At 48.2% G+C, this 13,653-nt stretch overlaps 2 protein-coding genes across 5 annotated transcripts in view; one reads left to right on the top strand and one right to left on the bottom strand.

Annotated features, from left to right (window-relative positions):
- THOC6 (THO complex subunit 6) lies at positions 1-10,091 on the bottom strand. 3 transcript variants are annotated; one of them, XM_083409750.1, is made up of 13 exons: positions 9,962-10,091; positions 7,826-7,941; positions 7,666-7,730; positions 6,106-6,209; positions 5,974-6,011; positions 5,828-5,876; positions 5,671-5,742; positions 4,545-4,647; positions 3,518-3,567; positions 2,718-2,780; positions 2,066-2,176; positions 1,694-1,822; positions 1-436 (listed from the first exon to the last, which is right to left on the bottom strand). In XM_083409750.1, the coding sequence occupies exons 2-13, from the start codon at positions 7,939-7,941 to the stop codon at positions 353-355; spliced, it is 984 nt and encodes a 327-aa protein (XP_083265876.1). In that variant the 5' UTR covers positions 9,962-10,091; the 3' UTR covers positions 1-352. The 3 variants fall into 3 exon arrangements, with proteins under 3 accessions (XP_083265876.1, XP_083265875.1, XP_083265874.1); XM_083409749.1 differs by lacking the exon at positions 9,962-10,091 and adding an exon at positions 9,362-9,501; XM_083409748.1 differs by lacking the exon at positions 9,962-10,091 and having other exon boundaries at positions 7,826-8,337.
- HCFC1R1 (host cell factor C1 regulator 1) overlaps positions 9,689-13,653 on the top strand; it is a 4,753-nt gene continuing 788 nt past the window's right edge. Inside the window, exons 1-5 of one of the 2 annotated variants that reach the window (XM_083409800.1) lie at positions 9,689-9,826; positions 11,336-11,529; positions 12,719-12,769; positions 13,163-13,327; positions 13,420-13,593. In XM_083409800.1, coding sequence (XP_083265926.1) covers positions 11,336-11,529; positions 12,719-12,769; positions 13,163-13,327; positions 13,420-13,593 — 584 coding nt within the window. In that variant the 5' untranslated portion in view covers positions 9,689-9,826. Of the gene's footprint in view, positions 9,827-10,229; positions 11,233-11,335; positions 11,530-12,718; positions 12,770-13,162; positions 13,328-13,419; positions 13,594-13,653 lie in introns of those variants that run through there. The other variant, XM_083409799.1, reaches the window with a different exon arrangement.

Raw genomic sequence — 13,653 nt, forward strand, 5'->3', positions numbered from 1 at the left:
TTTCAGTCTTAAAAAAATTGTTTTAATGCATTTAACTCAAAATAGATTTAACAGCTTCTTGCCTGTGATGTAAGGTTTATCCTGACTGTGGAATTGGGGGTTGCTAGTTACAATAAACACAGTTCCCAGTTCCTTTCATTTTTTACCACAACTTTAAAACCCATGAAGTTCATGCCCAAGCAGGTCCAGGGATTTCTTTTTCCTTAGTGAAGAGCCTCCTTTTCCCAACTGACAGTCCAGCTAGCTGTGGCTCAGGCATCCCTGAACGTAGCAGCCTGTCGAGTGGGGCTGCCTGTCCTGCCCAGGCCCTCCTTGAACAGCACCAGTTTATGGAAACGGAATCGTCCGAGCCTTAAGAGAAGGTGAGGGAAAAGGCCCGGTAACCAAAGTTGGTGAAGACGTCGATGCGGTGGCTGCTTCCGGCAGCTGTCAGCACCTGATGGCGAAGAGGAAGGGAAGATGAGAGGGAAGAGGTTTATCAGGTATGGAGCAGCGGAAGGCCCACCCACTGCCCCACCCGCTCTGCTTCTAACCTTGCCTATCCCTTCTCTCTTGCTTTGCTCCCCACCATCACCAGCCACGGAAACAAAACCATTGTTCTGCCCAGCAGAAAACAGCAAGTACTCAAGCCCAGGGCTGGGGAACCTCAGGGCCAGGGACCACATGCAGTCCTCCAGGTCTCTCAACCTTGGGATTCTCCCCGGGCCACACACCTTCCCAGGCCAGGCCCTCAGTGGTCATGCTTTGCACTCTTCCTTGAGTGATTTATTTTATTTTATTGCCTGGCTGGGATGCGTCCTAGAACTCTGACAATGCCTCGTTTGCCTGGAGGGGAGTGTGAGGGTGTGTAGGAATTAGCCTAGGGTACTAAGCTAATGTTTACATTCCTTGCCCCCCCACCCCAACTTTTTGTCTCTAGTCCTGCCCTTCCCTGCATATGACCCTCCAAATGTTGCTTAGAAGGGACCCCGGGATCGCAAAATGTTCCCACCCCAGTCCTAGTAAAAGACCATCTTCTCCCACATGCCTCTGCCTACCCCGTCAGATTTCTGATGGAGGCCAAGGCAATGCAGAACTGGCATGTATGCAGGGCAGGGCCTTCTGGGTTGTGGCACCCAGACTGGAGAACTCCCTCTCTTATGGAGCACATATGGCTCCATTTCTGTTGCTATTTCAACACCACGGTTCAACCTCCTAGGTTCAGTGGGCCTGTGGCCCACCCCCTTATTATTGTATGGTTCTCCAGTGTGGTTTTCATTTCTGTGCCACAGATATCACTTTGGGTTTGGGTTTTTTTACAAACTTTTCCCAAGATAATTTGCCATTTACTCATAGCTGTGTTTTAAATTTGGTTTGTCGGCTGCCTTGAGAGATTTCCACTTTATAGGGATACAGTTGTTTTCATTTGCCGGGGGCGAGGGTCCCACAAACTCGCCATTTGGCTGTCTAGACCTCTGGGTTTCTACAAACCAAAGCCCAAATTCACTACTTCACTACGTCCAACCCCAAGTAACAACCTGCCTCTCATTCACCAAGCCCGCCTTGCTCCTTGGAAGTTTGGCACATTCTTATTTCAGCCCCCTCCCCCACGTCCACAGTCCTACCTGCCAAAGCTAAGCCCTGCCCCTTCCAAGCAGAATTCCAGCCGCCTCCCTTTGCAGGCCAGACACCCTCCTGCCGCCCAGGAGCTTACCTTGTGCTCTGGCGAGTGTTCGTTGATGGAAAGAGAGTGGATGCAACGTGGGATGCAAGGGATTTGAGCCTTCACTTCCCCACTGATCTGTAAATGGTTAATGGTGGGGCTGTGGCCAGCCGAGAGAATCTGCGGGAGACAGATCATCAGGGCGGGGAAAGAGGGTGCTGAGCGAAAGGGCAATGAAACCATTTTTATGAAGAACAAAAATTTTAGTGCAAAAGGGAACAGCAAAGGAAGGGGAATTAAGACTGGTTGGATGAAGCAATAATGACAAAGTAGCAGGGGGAAGAAATGCAGGAATCAAGGGAATGAGGAAGCCAGCGAGATGGGAGGCTATGTGTCCCCCAACCCCCAGGGGGGATGACTCACCAAGTCCTGGTAGAACATGACTTGTTGCTGACACTGGGGCACGGGGAATATCGTGGTAGGTGTGACGGACCGCAGGTGCCACAGAGTGAGCGCTGGGCCTCCACCACACACCTGTGGAAGGAGAAACAGGAAAAGGAGTGGACACCTGAGGAGAGGGATCTTAAACCGGCAAGTCAGGGCTCTCCAAACTAGGGCCAGGGCCTGGTCTAAGGTGAGTCACAACAGCAGGATGCAGCCACCATGCAAACCTAAGGGAAACATTAAGAAATGGGTCCCTCAAATGCATGTTAAAGGAGTGTCCCGGATCTCAAAAAGTGGAAGACGGCTGCCTTAGGGAACCCACAACCTGCCAATGACAAAAGCTCTCTGCAAGAGCCCTTTTGCTCACCCGGTGCACCAAACACTTGTCCATTGCAAATGTCAGCAGCCCCCCCCCCCTTGCTTCCAACGCCAGTTTCAGAAAATATGGGCAGAACAGGGAGCTCCAAAGAAAGGGGAAGCCAACGTCTCTGGACGTCCCATGCGACATCCGAGAACAGCAAGGCTCAGTGAACAACAACCTCCTTCCCTCCCAGACTGCTGCACCCCAGCTCAATACATCTTGGGATATTTAAGCTGTTCTCTTTCTGCAGCCAAGAGTCAATGAACTCACCATCCAGTCGGACTCGGTTGCCAGGCAACGGATCCACTTCCCGTTCTGCGGCCTGTTGCATTCCTAAGGGAGTTGATTGGAGCATTAGGGGAAGGTGGCCGGAGGAAGCAATGGTTAAGTGGTGAAGCTGGTTATCGGAAATGAGTAAGGGCTCCATTTCCTCAAAGGTTTCTCTTCGATAAAATATGAGATCACAAGTGTGGGGTTGTCTCCTGTTAATATAGGTTCCCAGTTTTTATTAGGGGTTGTTGTTTTGAGGAGTTGCAAACACTTTGATAATAACAGCAGCTTAGTTTGCATGTTTTTCTCTACTATGTAAATTGTTTTTAAAATTTCTGGATAGATGGAGAATGGAAGAATGGGGAGGGATAGGAAGGCGCTGTGTTCCCTGGGGCAGAGGGAAATGGGATAAAACTGCAATACCTCATAAGGTTATCTAAAAGGGTTTAATCCTGGATGGTGATTTGGAAATGGGCTATTAATCTTTCTCATTGCTGCTAAGATCAGTATAGTGGTCAATTAGACCACTATTTATCTGAGTGGTTTCATAAAACATGGAATACAATAGCTCCATTATCTAAACTGACATATTATAGGAGAATGCATAAATAACAACAACCTAATCTATGGAACAACAGTTTGTTTATGATGTTTTGGAATGACAAACCTCAGGAAAATATCCAGTCATATACTTAATTTTGCTTTATTATAACTAATCTTTTATTGTTTATTTTCATTTATGATTATTGTTTGATGCCTTCTTACATTAAAAATAAAGATGATGATGATGATTACATTACCTCATATTTATGTACTTCAATTGATTGAACCTGACCTCCAGTACGTAAATCTGCAAAGAGAGAGAAATAAAGTCCATGGTTTGTCTAGTTAACTGTAGCTCAGTGGCAGAACATCTGTTTGCATTCAGAAAGACCCAGTTCAATCCTCTCCATCTCCAGTAAGGGATGGGAGGGACCCCACCTGAAACCCCTGCCATTAACCATAGACAACATGTTGCTAGATGGACCACAGGCCTCAGTATAGGCAGCTTCCTATGTTGCAACAACACCATCCCAGTCCCAGAACACAAGCCAAAGAGGGTGTCAGCAACTGATCATCTAAAGAGATTGGAAGAAAATGGAGCAGTGGGATCCCTGTGGCATTGGCTCGTCCCCAAACATTCTGAAGATATTCTCTGAATCATCTTTAAATAAGTGACATCTGCCCTGCTTTCCAAGAAACTTCTAAGAGCAAACAAATATGGAATCCAAGATATAATCCAGAAGTTAAAAGAAACCTTACGACCATTAGCCATATAACAGAGCACAGAAGTTTAAAAGGCACAGATTGATACCCAAAGATGGGTTACATCCACAGCATACATTTAAAGCAGGATGATACCACTTTTAACAGTCATGGAGAATCCTGCGATTTGCTCAGAGTGCTGACTTCACATAGCTACAGTTTCCTGCACTGTTGACCAACTACAGTTCACAGTGTTTTTTCATATCTGTTAGAGGTATCATAGCACTTTAAATGTATGGTGTAGATGTTGCCCGAGTCACATTTGAATCAATGAACGTAAGTAACCAAGAAGCCTGTTTCAGGACTGCGGGGTCACCACCACTGAGAAGGCCCTACCCTGACAGGGTTCAGATTTGGGTTGCTTTGGAGATGGGACATGCAGCAGGATCTGCCCAACTGGTTTTAAAGCACGGGGCGGGGATTATATGGGGAGACGATCTCTCAGAGAAACAAAAGCCAGAGTCTGAGGGAGGTACAGAAGGAAGAGAAACAGCAGGCGGCAAGGAGGCTGCAGATCCTCACCCCAAAGGCGCACGGTGCCGTCCTCACTCCCTGACAGGCACTCTCTGAGCTGGTCTCGAAGGGCCAGGCAGTGGATATAATCGGTGTGGCCTTGATATTCATGCTGTGACAGAGAGAGATGAAACAGAGTATGACTTGCAGTGGATGGAGGTAGGACACTTTCTGGAGGTTGCAGAGATATGCTACAGAATAACTGAGAAATTGTATTATGATACTCTATTGCTGTTGCAGAACAACACAGAATCCTGTAAAGTATTTTTATTACCATATTTTTCGCTCTATAGGACGCACTTTTCCCCCTCCAAAAATTAAGGGGAAATGTGTGTGCGTTCTATGGAGTGAATGCAGGCTCCCTGGCTTCAGCGATAGCAACGCTCCGGAGGCTTCGCGTTGCTTTCGCTGAAGCCAGGAGTCTGGTCTTTGAGGCTGGCAGTGGGGGAAAGCAGCGCTTCCCCCCACCGCCAGCCCCACAGGCTCGGGGGGCAGTGGGAAGACGTGCGACGCCTTCGCGCTGCTCCCGTACCTGGGTGTACGGCTCCTGTGGGCTTTTGCGGGAGATGGGGGAATTCCCCCACCTCCAGCAAAAGCACCCCCACCTCCTAAAAAAGCCCGCAGGAGCCGCACAGCCTTTAAAGAGCACGCCGCTCTTGAGGGCTTTTCCCCAAGGAGGGAGAAGGGACTGACTGGCCAAGTCAGTCTCTTCTCCCTCCTGTGGGCTTTTGCGGGAGATGGGGGAATTCCCCCACCTCCCGCAATAGCAGGGAGGTCTGGGAGATGTGCGCAGGCTGCGTGCAGCCTGTCCGCTGCTCCCAGAGCTGGGGGGGGGGAATCATATTTTCCCCCTTGATTTCCCCCTCTGGAAACTAGGTGCGCCCTATGGTCAGGTGCGCCCTATAGAGCGAAAAATACGAAGTTTTCAGTAACCACAGGCAAGGGAAAAAGCCTTGGAGCCTGGAAATTACTGACGAAATTGAGAACTTGACAGATTAAGAGGATTTTCCCCCAGTTTATAATTACAAGTTTGGGATACTCTAATGCGGAGAAGCCGCTGTAGGAGATGAGAAGGAGTTGCCTTAAATCTCTCCCCGCATTTCATCAGCCCCATGATGCTAGAGGCAGGACTCACCGTAAAGGTGCCCGATTCAAGATCCATCATGTGAATGGAACAGTCTCCCCCAGCCATTAGAAGACTATTATCCTGAAGGAGGAAAAGCGGCAAGAATGAGGCCGAGGCGGATGAGTGAACCATGCTAAACCCTCCCCATATCGTGCTGCGCCTGTACCTTGAGGTTCAGCTGAAGGCTGTTGATTTCTGGCACCTCCAAGCTGCTCCTGAGCAGAAAAGCAAAGAGAGTTTTTTTTGGCATTTGTACATGCATAAAGAGGAAGAAAAGACGGGAATGGTGAAAGGGGGAAATCAAAGTTATACCCATAAGGCGGCCTCCTGCTCCAGGCTTCTTTGCAACCCTGCGGCAGAAGGCAGAAGAAGGTTAAGAGGAACACAGTCAAAAGGAAGTCGGGAGAAATGGGGGGGGGGAACCGATGAGCCAACCACCCTCACCTTCTTCACAATCTCACTCCAGTTCCAGGCCTTGACTTCCCCATTGCCAGCACTGAGCAGCTGCCGGTCTGTGGAAACCAGGGCATAGACGGGACCTTCGTGAGCTGTGGGAAGAAGAAGCATCTGAAATGGATGGATTTTGGCATGGCAGTGGTGAAGTGCATTCTGGGAAACCCCCGGCTTGCCACCCTGAAGTTCCAGAGTTTAACTTTGCCAGGAACGCATTTTATTTCCATCTCATTTGCAGAGGGCTTGCAAGTCCATGGCCAGATTCAAGGGGGCCTTGGGGGCAAGGACAGTCCTGGAAGAGCCCCCTCCCTTGGTTAGCTTACCAATCAGCAGGGGCAGGACTGTGAGAAGGAGAGGCCACTGTGACCACTCGGCCCACTGCTCCACTCAGTGAAGGGCCCTTAAAATTAAAGGAGTCGTGTTAGGTATGTGCAAATCATCACACAGGCACCCAGCTCAGGTGGGGGCAGGGTCTCCAGATTGGCACTTTAGAGGGATGGCAGGGGCAGGCAGTGGCACTGAATAATGGCACTGATGCACAGGCCCCTCCAGACTGAGGTGTTGGGTTTTTTTCAGGTGTAGCCTGCAATGCATCATTGGCGCAATAATAGTGTGTTGGTGGTTGGTTTATACAATCATCCACACATCATTCTGCTTTATTAGTTCCTCCGTGATGCCTCCCCAATGATACTCAGCCCAGAATACCTGAAGGAGCGTCTCCACCCCCATCGTTCAGCCTGGACACTGAGGTCCAGCTCCAAGTGCCTTCTGGCAGTTCCCTCCCTGCGAGAAGTCAGGTTAAAGGGAACCAGGCAGAGGGCCTTCTTGGTAGTGGCGCCTGCCCTGTGGAATGTCCTCCCTTCAGATGTCAAGGAAATAAACTATCTGACTTTTAGAAAAAATCTGAAGGCAGCCTTGTTTAGGAAAAATTTTAATGTTTGATGGTTTATTGTGTTTTTTAATATTCTGTTGGAAGCCACCCAGAGTGGCTGGGGAAACCTAGCCAGATGGGTGGGGTATAAATAATAAATTATTATTATTATTGAAAGCAGGACTGCGAATAACTGTCCTGATACCATCATAAGCACAAATAATCATGAATGTACAATAAATATGACACATGGAGAGGCCCCATGTAAGGGCCCAAAGGCTGGGGGCTTCTTTTGGGTGGAAGGTGGAGCCACCCAGCCCAGTGCTTCTCATCTCAGGGCCAGGCCCTTAATTAATTTATTTATTTATTAAACGATGCCAGCATTAGCCACAGCAGGCTCTCCTGGAGCCCAGCCAATGCTGCATGCTGACGCTGGGCCTGGGGATCTGCTTTATGGGAACTCCTGGCATTGCCACAAACAGCCAACCATAATAAACAAGCAGGTTGGCATGGGAATGAATGCTCAATGCATCTTGGGAGTTCCTGGACTCCTTGCGGTTGTTGTTATTTGTTTATATCCCGTTAGCCTTCAGGAAGGAGCCCAGGGCAGCAACAACAGGCAACATAACAATAAAAGCATCTTAAAAGCAATTCCAGTAAAGGCTGTATTTTTCACCTACCTACAAAGGACACCACTGGCTTCTTGCTCTCCTCCTTAGCCTCTGAACTCAGTGCTGCAGAAAGGCTGGAGAGGAAGAAACACAGAGGTGTGAGGAAATGCAGAGACACTTCCTTCCTCTCCCAAAGGAGCACAGTCTGTGTTAAGAGGCGCCCAATTACCTGAAGATGGCAATCTCTCCATAGTTGTTCCCGGCTGCCAAGTACTTGCCACACGGCGAGACGCTCTGGGAGTAGACAGTCATGTGCAAGAGTTCCAGGGATCGCTGAATATCCATCTGGCAAGAGGAACAAGCAGGAGAAGTCAAGGAAGCAAGTGCTGCATGGATGGATGCTGGTTTTTGCTTTCCTAAGAAATACTGTTTTATTTGCCCAGGCATGTCCCACCCCAAGCCCTGATTGCACTACAGTATAAGCAGATTCCATCCTTGGCAAAAGAAAATCCCACCTATGTAGTTGATTTACCTGCTGCGGAGCTTGACCAAGCTCAATTTTTTGTAAAGCCCAATTCTGCTAATTCCTGCAATATACCAAAGCGTAGATCTAAGCAGCCTGGCCTTGGATGTCAATAGGTAAGATGGGAGCAAGATCTCTCCAGTATGACACACTGGTCTCACCAGCATCCCAGTGCAGTACACGGAACCACAGAACAGGCTGCCATGTTACATGCTCCCCATGTCGGCTAAGAGAGCTGGGCATGTTTAGCCTGGAGAAGAGGAGGTTAAGGGGTGATTTGATAGCCATGTTCAAATATATAAAAGGATGTCATATAGAGGAGGGAGAAAGGTTGTTTTCTGCTGCTCCAGAGAAGCGGACACGGAGCAATGGATCCAAACTACAAGAAAGAAGATTCCACCTAAACATTAGGAAGAACTTCCTGACAGTAAGAGCTGTTCGACAGTGGAATTTGCTGCCAAGGAGTGTGGTGGAGTCTCCTTCTTTGGAGGTCTTTAAGCAGAGACTTGACAACCATATGTCAGGAGTGCTCTGATGGTGGTTCCTGCTTGGCAGGGGGTTGGACTCGATGGCCCTTGTGGTCTCTTCCAATTCTGATTCTATGATTCTATGTCCAAAGAGCCTCACACAGGGGTGTGACAAATGATCCCAAAGCATGTGGGGTTTCCAGCAAGGCAAAATAGGGTATTTCAGGAGTAGGGAACCTGTGGCTCACCAGATGTTGGGGGGGGGGGATTCCAGCTCCCATCAGCTCCAGTGAGTATGGCCAATGATCAGAGGTGATGGGAGTTGGAGTCCAGAAACATCAGCAGGGCCACCAGTTCCCTAACCACACAATACATGCTGCAAATCATCTGGCTCAACAAAAGGAGATGTAAACACTGCATCTAATGTGAGTTTTTAAAATGCCCCGTGGGTCAACATAACGCTTTTGTTTTGCTACTGCTTGTTGAATTTGGTCACGATTTCTATTTTGATGGTAAGCTGCCTTGGTTTTGAGTTTTAATTTTGCTGCGATGCTTATACGTTTTTCTCTATCAAGCTACCTTGAGTTTCATTTTATAAGAAAAATAGCTTAACAGAAATGCAGAGTTCACTTTAAAATTAAATAAGAAATCACTTGATAATGCTGAGCGCGGAGCAAAAAGAGGAGCCGCATTGCAGCAAACGTTGGTCCAGGCAAAGCGCACTCTCTATGCACGCTGTCCGAGGAGTAAGCCCATTGAACACAGTGGGACTTACTTCTGAGTAAGCACCCAAACGACCGCGATGTTAAATTGCTCATGCAATTTAATGGGAGTCAATGGGAGCCAGACGCGCCCACGCTCCATTCATTCGGTGCAGAAGCGACGAGCTTTCCTTCAGGCTTCACTTAACGCGGCCAATGCCAAAGTCGGACACTAGGTGGCGCGCGCACGAGCCCTTGAGACTTTGTCTCGTCTCTATGATTACAAAGAGCCGGAGCGACGAGAAAGCGCAAGGCACGACGGGATTCGGAGGCTCCGCGGTCAAAGCAACATGGACCGAGAGTGTAAAAAGGAACTACGTTTCCCGGCACACTTCGCGCAAGTATCGGAGGGTTTCCCCCCTCCTCGCTCGTCACGTGAAAACGAAATTTGGTCGCTGGTTTACACACTGCTGGTTCCCCAGGCTGCCGTGGAAGCGCCGCCGTTGTGAAGAGCAGCGTGAGGAACAGACTTCCGAACGGTAAGAGGTATTTATTTTTAAATCCCCTGCCGCTATATTAACGGCGCATGCGCAGACGCTATCTGAAGACCCGCATTCTAACCCGCTTCACCCCCCTCGCGCGTGCCTGCCTGCACCGACCGTTATTGGCGTCACGTTATTGGCGTCACGTTCCTTCCACCGCAAAGTGGCAGCCGCACGTGCCTCAGAGAATCAAGGGGCGCCCAGCCCCACCTTGAATATAACCACGCCCTTTCCTGTGGAGTGGACACGCCCATCAGGTTGTAGCGAGCGCAAAGCATCTTGGGATTCCGTTATTTCGGTTAGCCCTGTAGCAAGGCGTCATGGGAGCGTCTTTAAATGGCCGCCTGTGAGCGCAAAGACTGCTGGGATTCCCAAACCTTGGCAGGGAGAGCTTAGCGCTAGTCGGGTCAAGGCAAACTTCCTTTATCCTGAAGTGGCCTTAAGGATCACAGAAGAGCGACCTGCTGTCTTTTTTATATCACGAGCCTTTAGGACAAAAAGGGGCAGTTGCAGATTCATCACTAACACATTAGCAACCTCAAAATCAAAAACACACATAACACTTTTAAGGATGGTAGAGCTGAATCCTACACAACCATCAGGTTAAAGTTACCAGATTTTTAAAAATGAATCTGGGGACACTTTTCAACTTCCTAGTAAAGAGATGGAATATCTCAGGGGACTGATTTGTAAATCTGGGGACTGTCCCCGGGAAACGGGGACACCTGGTAACCTTACATCAGATATTACTTTGAACAGACACATTGTGTTCTAGATTTATGCACAGCTTCCAAGAGTTATCCAATATAAAGACCACCGCTATCTGATGGAAACACTTTGCTTGATTAAGGTGTTGGAAACCTAAAGAGCATCTGCAGAGACCCCCCTGATAAGACCTTACCTGATAAGAGACAGGAAGGAGCTCTGTATGTGGGACTCAGCCTTACATCTCGAAATGAGCAGCTTGAAAAGTGCCTGAAGACAACAGATGCAACATCTAATGCAGTGACTTTTCCGAAGGATTTTATTTATTTATGCACCACCCCTTTTCCCTGGCGGAGACTTGAGGCGGCTTACAGACAAAATTGGAACAAATATGATTTAACAGTATGCAAAGGGCCCACTTAATAAAAAGATCACATGAGGCCAGCTTCCTTGCTCATATCAATTGTAGTGCACAGCTTCAGAGGATCATCGGCTATGCTCAGTCATATATATACAGGGTAATGGGAAGGCTTTTCAGGCCTGGTCAGTGTTCTGCCTGAACCAAGTATATACCATAGGCTGCTCTCTCAAATCCTTTCTAGCACACAACGACCCACTTCCATCAATATACTAGCTCCGCTTTGCATCGGACTGAAGGCTCCAGAACAATCTTTTTAAAATAGACAGCTTTTTCACAGGTTAGTGTGATTCAACATCTCCCTTGCACTAACCATGTTTCAGGCAGGATTAGCGCTACAAAGGACAGTCTCAGTTTAACCCCCTTTATGTTTTCCCTCACAGATGGATCAGACAACTGGCCAGCAATCGCCAACAATTATTCCATCCAGCCCATCCACGTGCTGCACCTTCTTGGCTGGGAGCAGGGGTTGGAGCCACACCATGCCCTCCGGCAGGCAGCGGCACACAGCACGCAGAATGCCATGGATAAGGCAAAGCCAGGGCTTGGTGAACTTCAATAAAATACAGCAGTCCCGGTAAGCATGTGCACAATGAGGCTTTTTGCTTGGGTGAAGAGGAAAGGATACATTTTGAGGATGGTTTGAGGAAGATAAAAGTGGATTTTGATAGCGCCCACCTCTCTGGCATTTATTCACAGGGAAAAAGGTGACCGACCTCCTGGAAGCTTTAAAAAACATGCCAGGGAAGGAAAATGCAGTCATTTTGTTGGGCTTTTTATTTTGCAGCTTAGTTCTGGAGGAAAGAGGCAAAAGGGCAGACAGTGGGAAACAGTCATAAACTTGGAGGGAACTTACTTAATTGATTACAGGATTTTATATATTCTGAAGGCACTTTACAATACAGTTCACACACAATTTACGTAAAATAACTGTAACAAGACAGTGAAACTCAGCAGTGTAAAACATTTAAAATGTATTTACTTGCCAGCAAAATAACAAAGTAGGCACTAGGCAAGCCTCTCTAGGGGAGGTATTTCACTCCTGCTGTCTCATACCTTGTCTCAGATGGCAGGTACACTTGTAGAAGATTCTTGGCTAAAGATCTTAAGGTATAAATAGAAATACAGTGGTACCTCGGGTTAAGAACTTAATTCGTTCTGGAGGTCCGTTCTTAACCTTAAACTGTTCGTAACCTGAAGCACCACTTTAGCTAATGGGGCTTCCTGCTGCCGCGTGATTTATGTTCTCATCCTGAAGCAAAGTTCTTAACCCGAGGTACTATTTCTGGGTTAGTGGAGTCTGTAACCTGAAGCAGAACCGTCCAGATTGCGCCCCCTAGCCATGGATAAATTAGCTCTTCTTTCCGCCTCTCCTCCAACCCCGCCCCCCAACCAGTTCAATTCACACTCATATTTAAAACCTTTTCTTATGAGGCAAGAATCGATATTTTTATTAATAGACCTATTTATGTACATATTTTAAGCTGATTTTGCGCCCCCTCCTTGCCTGTGCCCCTGGCGGGGCCTCACCTCACCACCCCCCTAGCTACGGCCCTGGGTGGGTGGGGGTGGTGAGAAGAGGAAAAACCTAATTCAGTGCTGTGGGGAAGTAAGGAGGGGCCCTGCAAACCCATGGACTTTGGGGTCTTTGAAGAGGAAGAAGCACAGCTTTTATAATTACGGTAAAAGAGTAGGCCAGTGGGAGAAGAGCAGCTAGCGTGGGGAGATCTTTGGGTCTCACGTACAACTGTAGCTTTTTGTTTTAGGTGCCGGTCAACATCCTTCGCTTTCAAACGACATCTGGAGCATAGAGATCAGTAAGTGTGACATAAGATGAGGAGTTATGGCTGGTGCATGAAGTGAGTGGGGCTAGAAACTTCCATCTTCATATTCCACTTTCTTCTTCCATATACAGGCTGCAATTGCATCATGTTTCCCCCCCTGATTAAATATATTCCGTTGTAGTTTTCTGAGAACAATGAATAAACTATTGAACATGTAATTTTCATTTAAGTACGTGTGTGCTTTTTGTATCCGACACTAAAAATGCCAAATGAAAAGCTGTCCTGTTTGCCTTAATGTGCTGCAGTGCATGGTGGGCCATGCTGAAGGGCAGAGTGGGGAAAGCGAGCTTGGCATGAATTGGTACAGGACAGGATTGGTGTCACTGGACCCTGGACTCCTTGCCATTGCTCTCTGTGCCCCAACAGGGAACCCAGTTCCAAACACTTCCTCTCAGAGGACAAGATGGCTGCCCGCTTCAACTCTCTTAGCCTGGACAATGACCATGTCTACAGCTCCAACGGTTTCCCTCTCTGCGATGAAGATCCCAAGTGGCAGGAAGCATATGCCCGCCTGAAAGAACTGCAGCAGAGGTACTGGGGACCACTGCTTTGTGAGGGGGGGGGGGCGCAGTCAGAGAAGCAGAATAACAAGGCTTCATTGTGTGAGATTTCCTCTCTCTTAGGCTGTCCCAAGATGGAGCAAGTGAGGAAGCTAGTTCAGACGAGGATGAGCACAACAGTGTACTCGTGGATGGGGAATTCATTATGGCAGAATGCCCCATACTGGCACACCCATCCTTCCTACAAGAGCCCGTTGGAGGAGTCAGCCTTGTGCCTGAAGAGGTATTTCTTTCTCTGTAAGTATAGCACAAGACTTGGGAAGGAAAGGGGAACACTGGAAAGCAAAATCATTTGCA

Source organism: Podarcis tiliguerta (genome assembly GCF_965153285.1).
Source record: "Podarcis tiliguerta genome assembly, chromosome: 13".
Classification (NCBI taxonomy): Eukaryota; Metazoa; Chordata; class Lepidosauria; order Squamata; family Lacertidae; genus Podarcis; species Podarcis tiliguerta.

Excerpts from the sequence above, each read along its gene's own strand:
- THOC6 (XM_083409748.1), bottom strand. The coding sequence starts at position 8,043 with ATGCCTGGGCAAATAAAACAGTATTTCTTAGGAAAGCAAAAACCAGCA. Across the intron at positions 5,877-5,973 it reads AGCAGGAGGCCGCCTTATGG|GAGCAGCTTGGAGGTGCCAG; the intron begins GTATAACTTTGA and ends TTTTCTGCTCAG. Across the intron at positions 2,177-2,717 it reads CAACCGAGTCCGACTGGATG|GTGTGTGGTGGAGGCCCAGC; the intron begins GTGAGTTCATTG and ends CTCCTTCCACAG.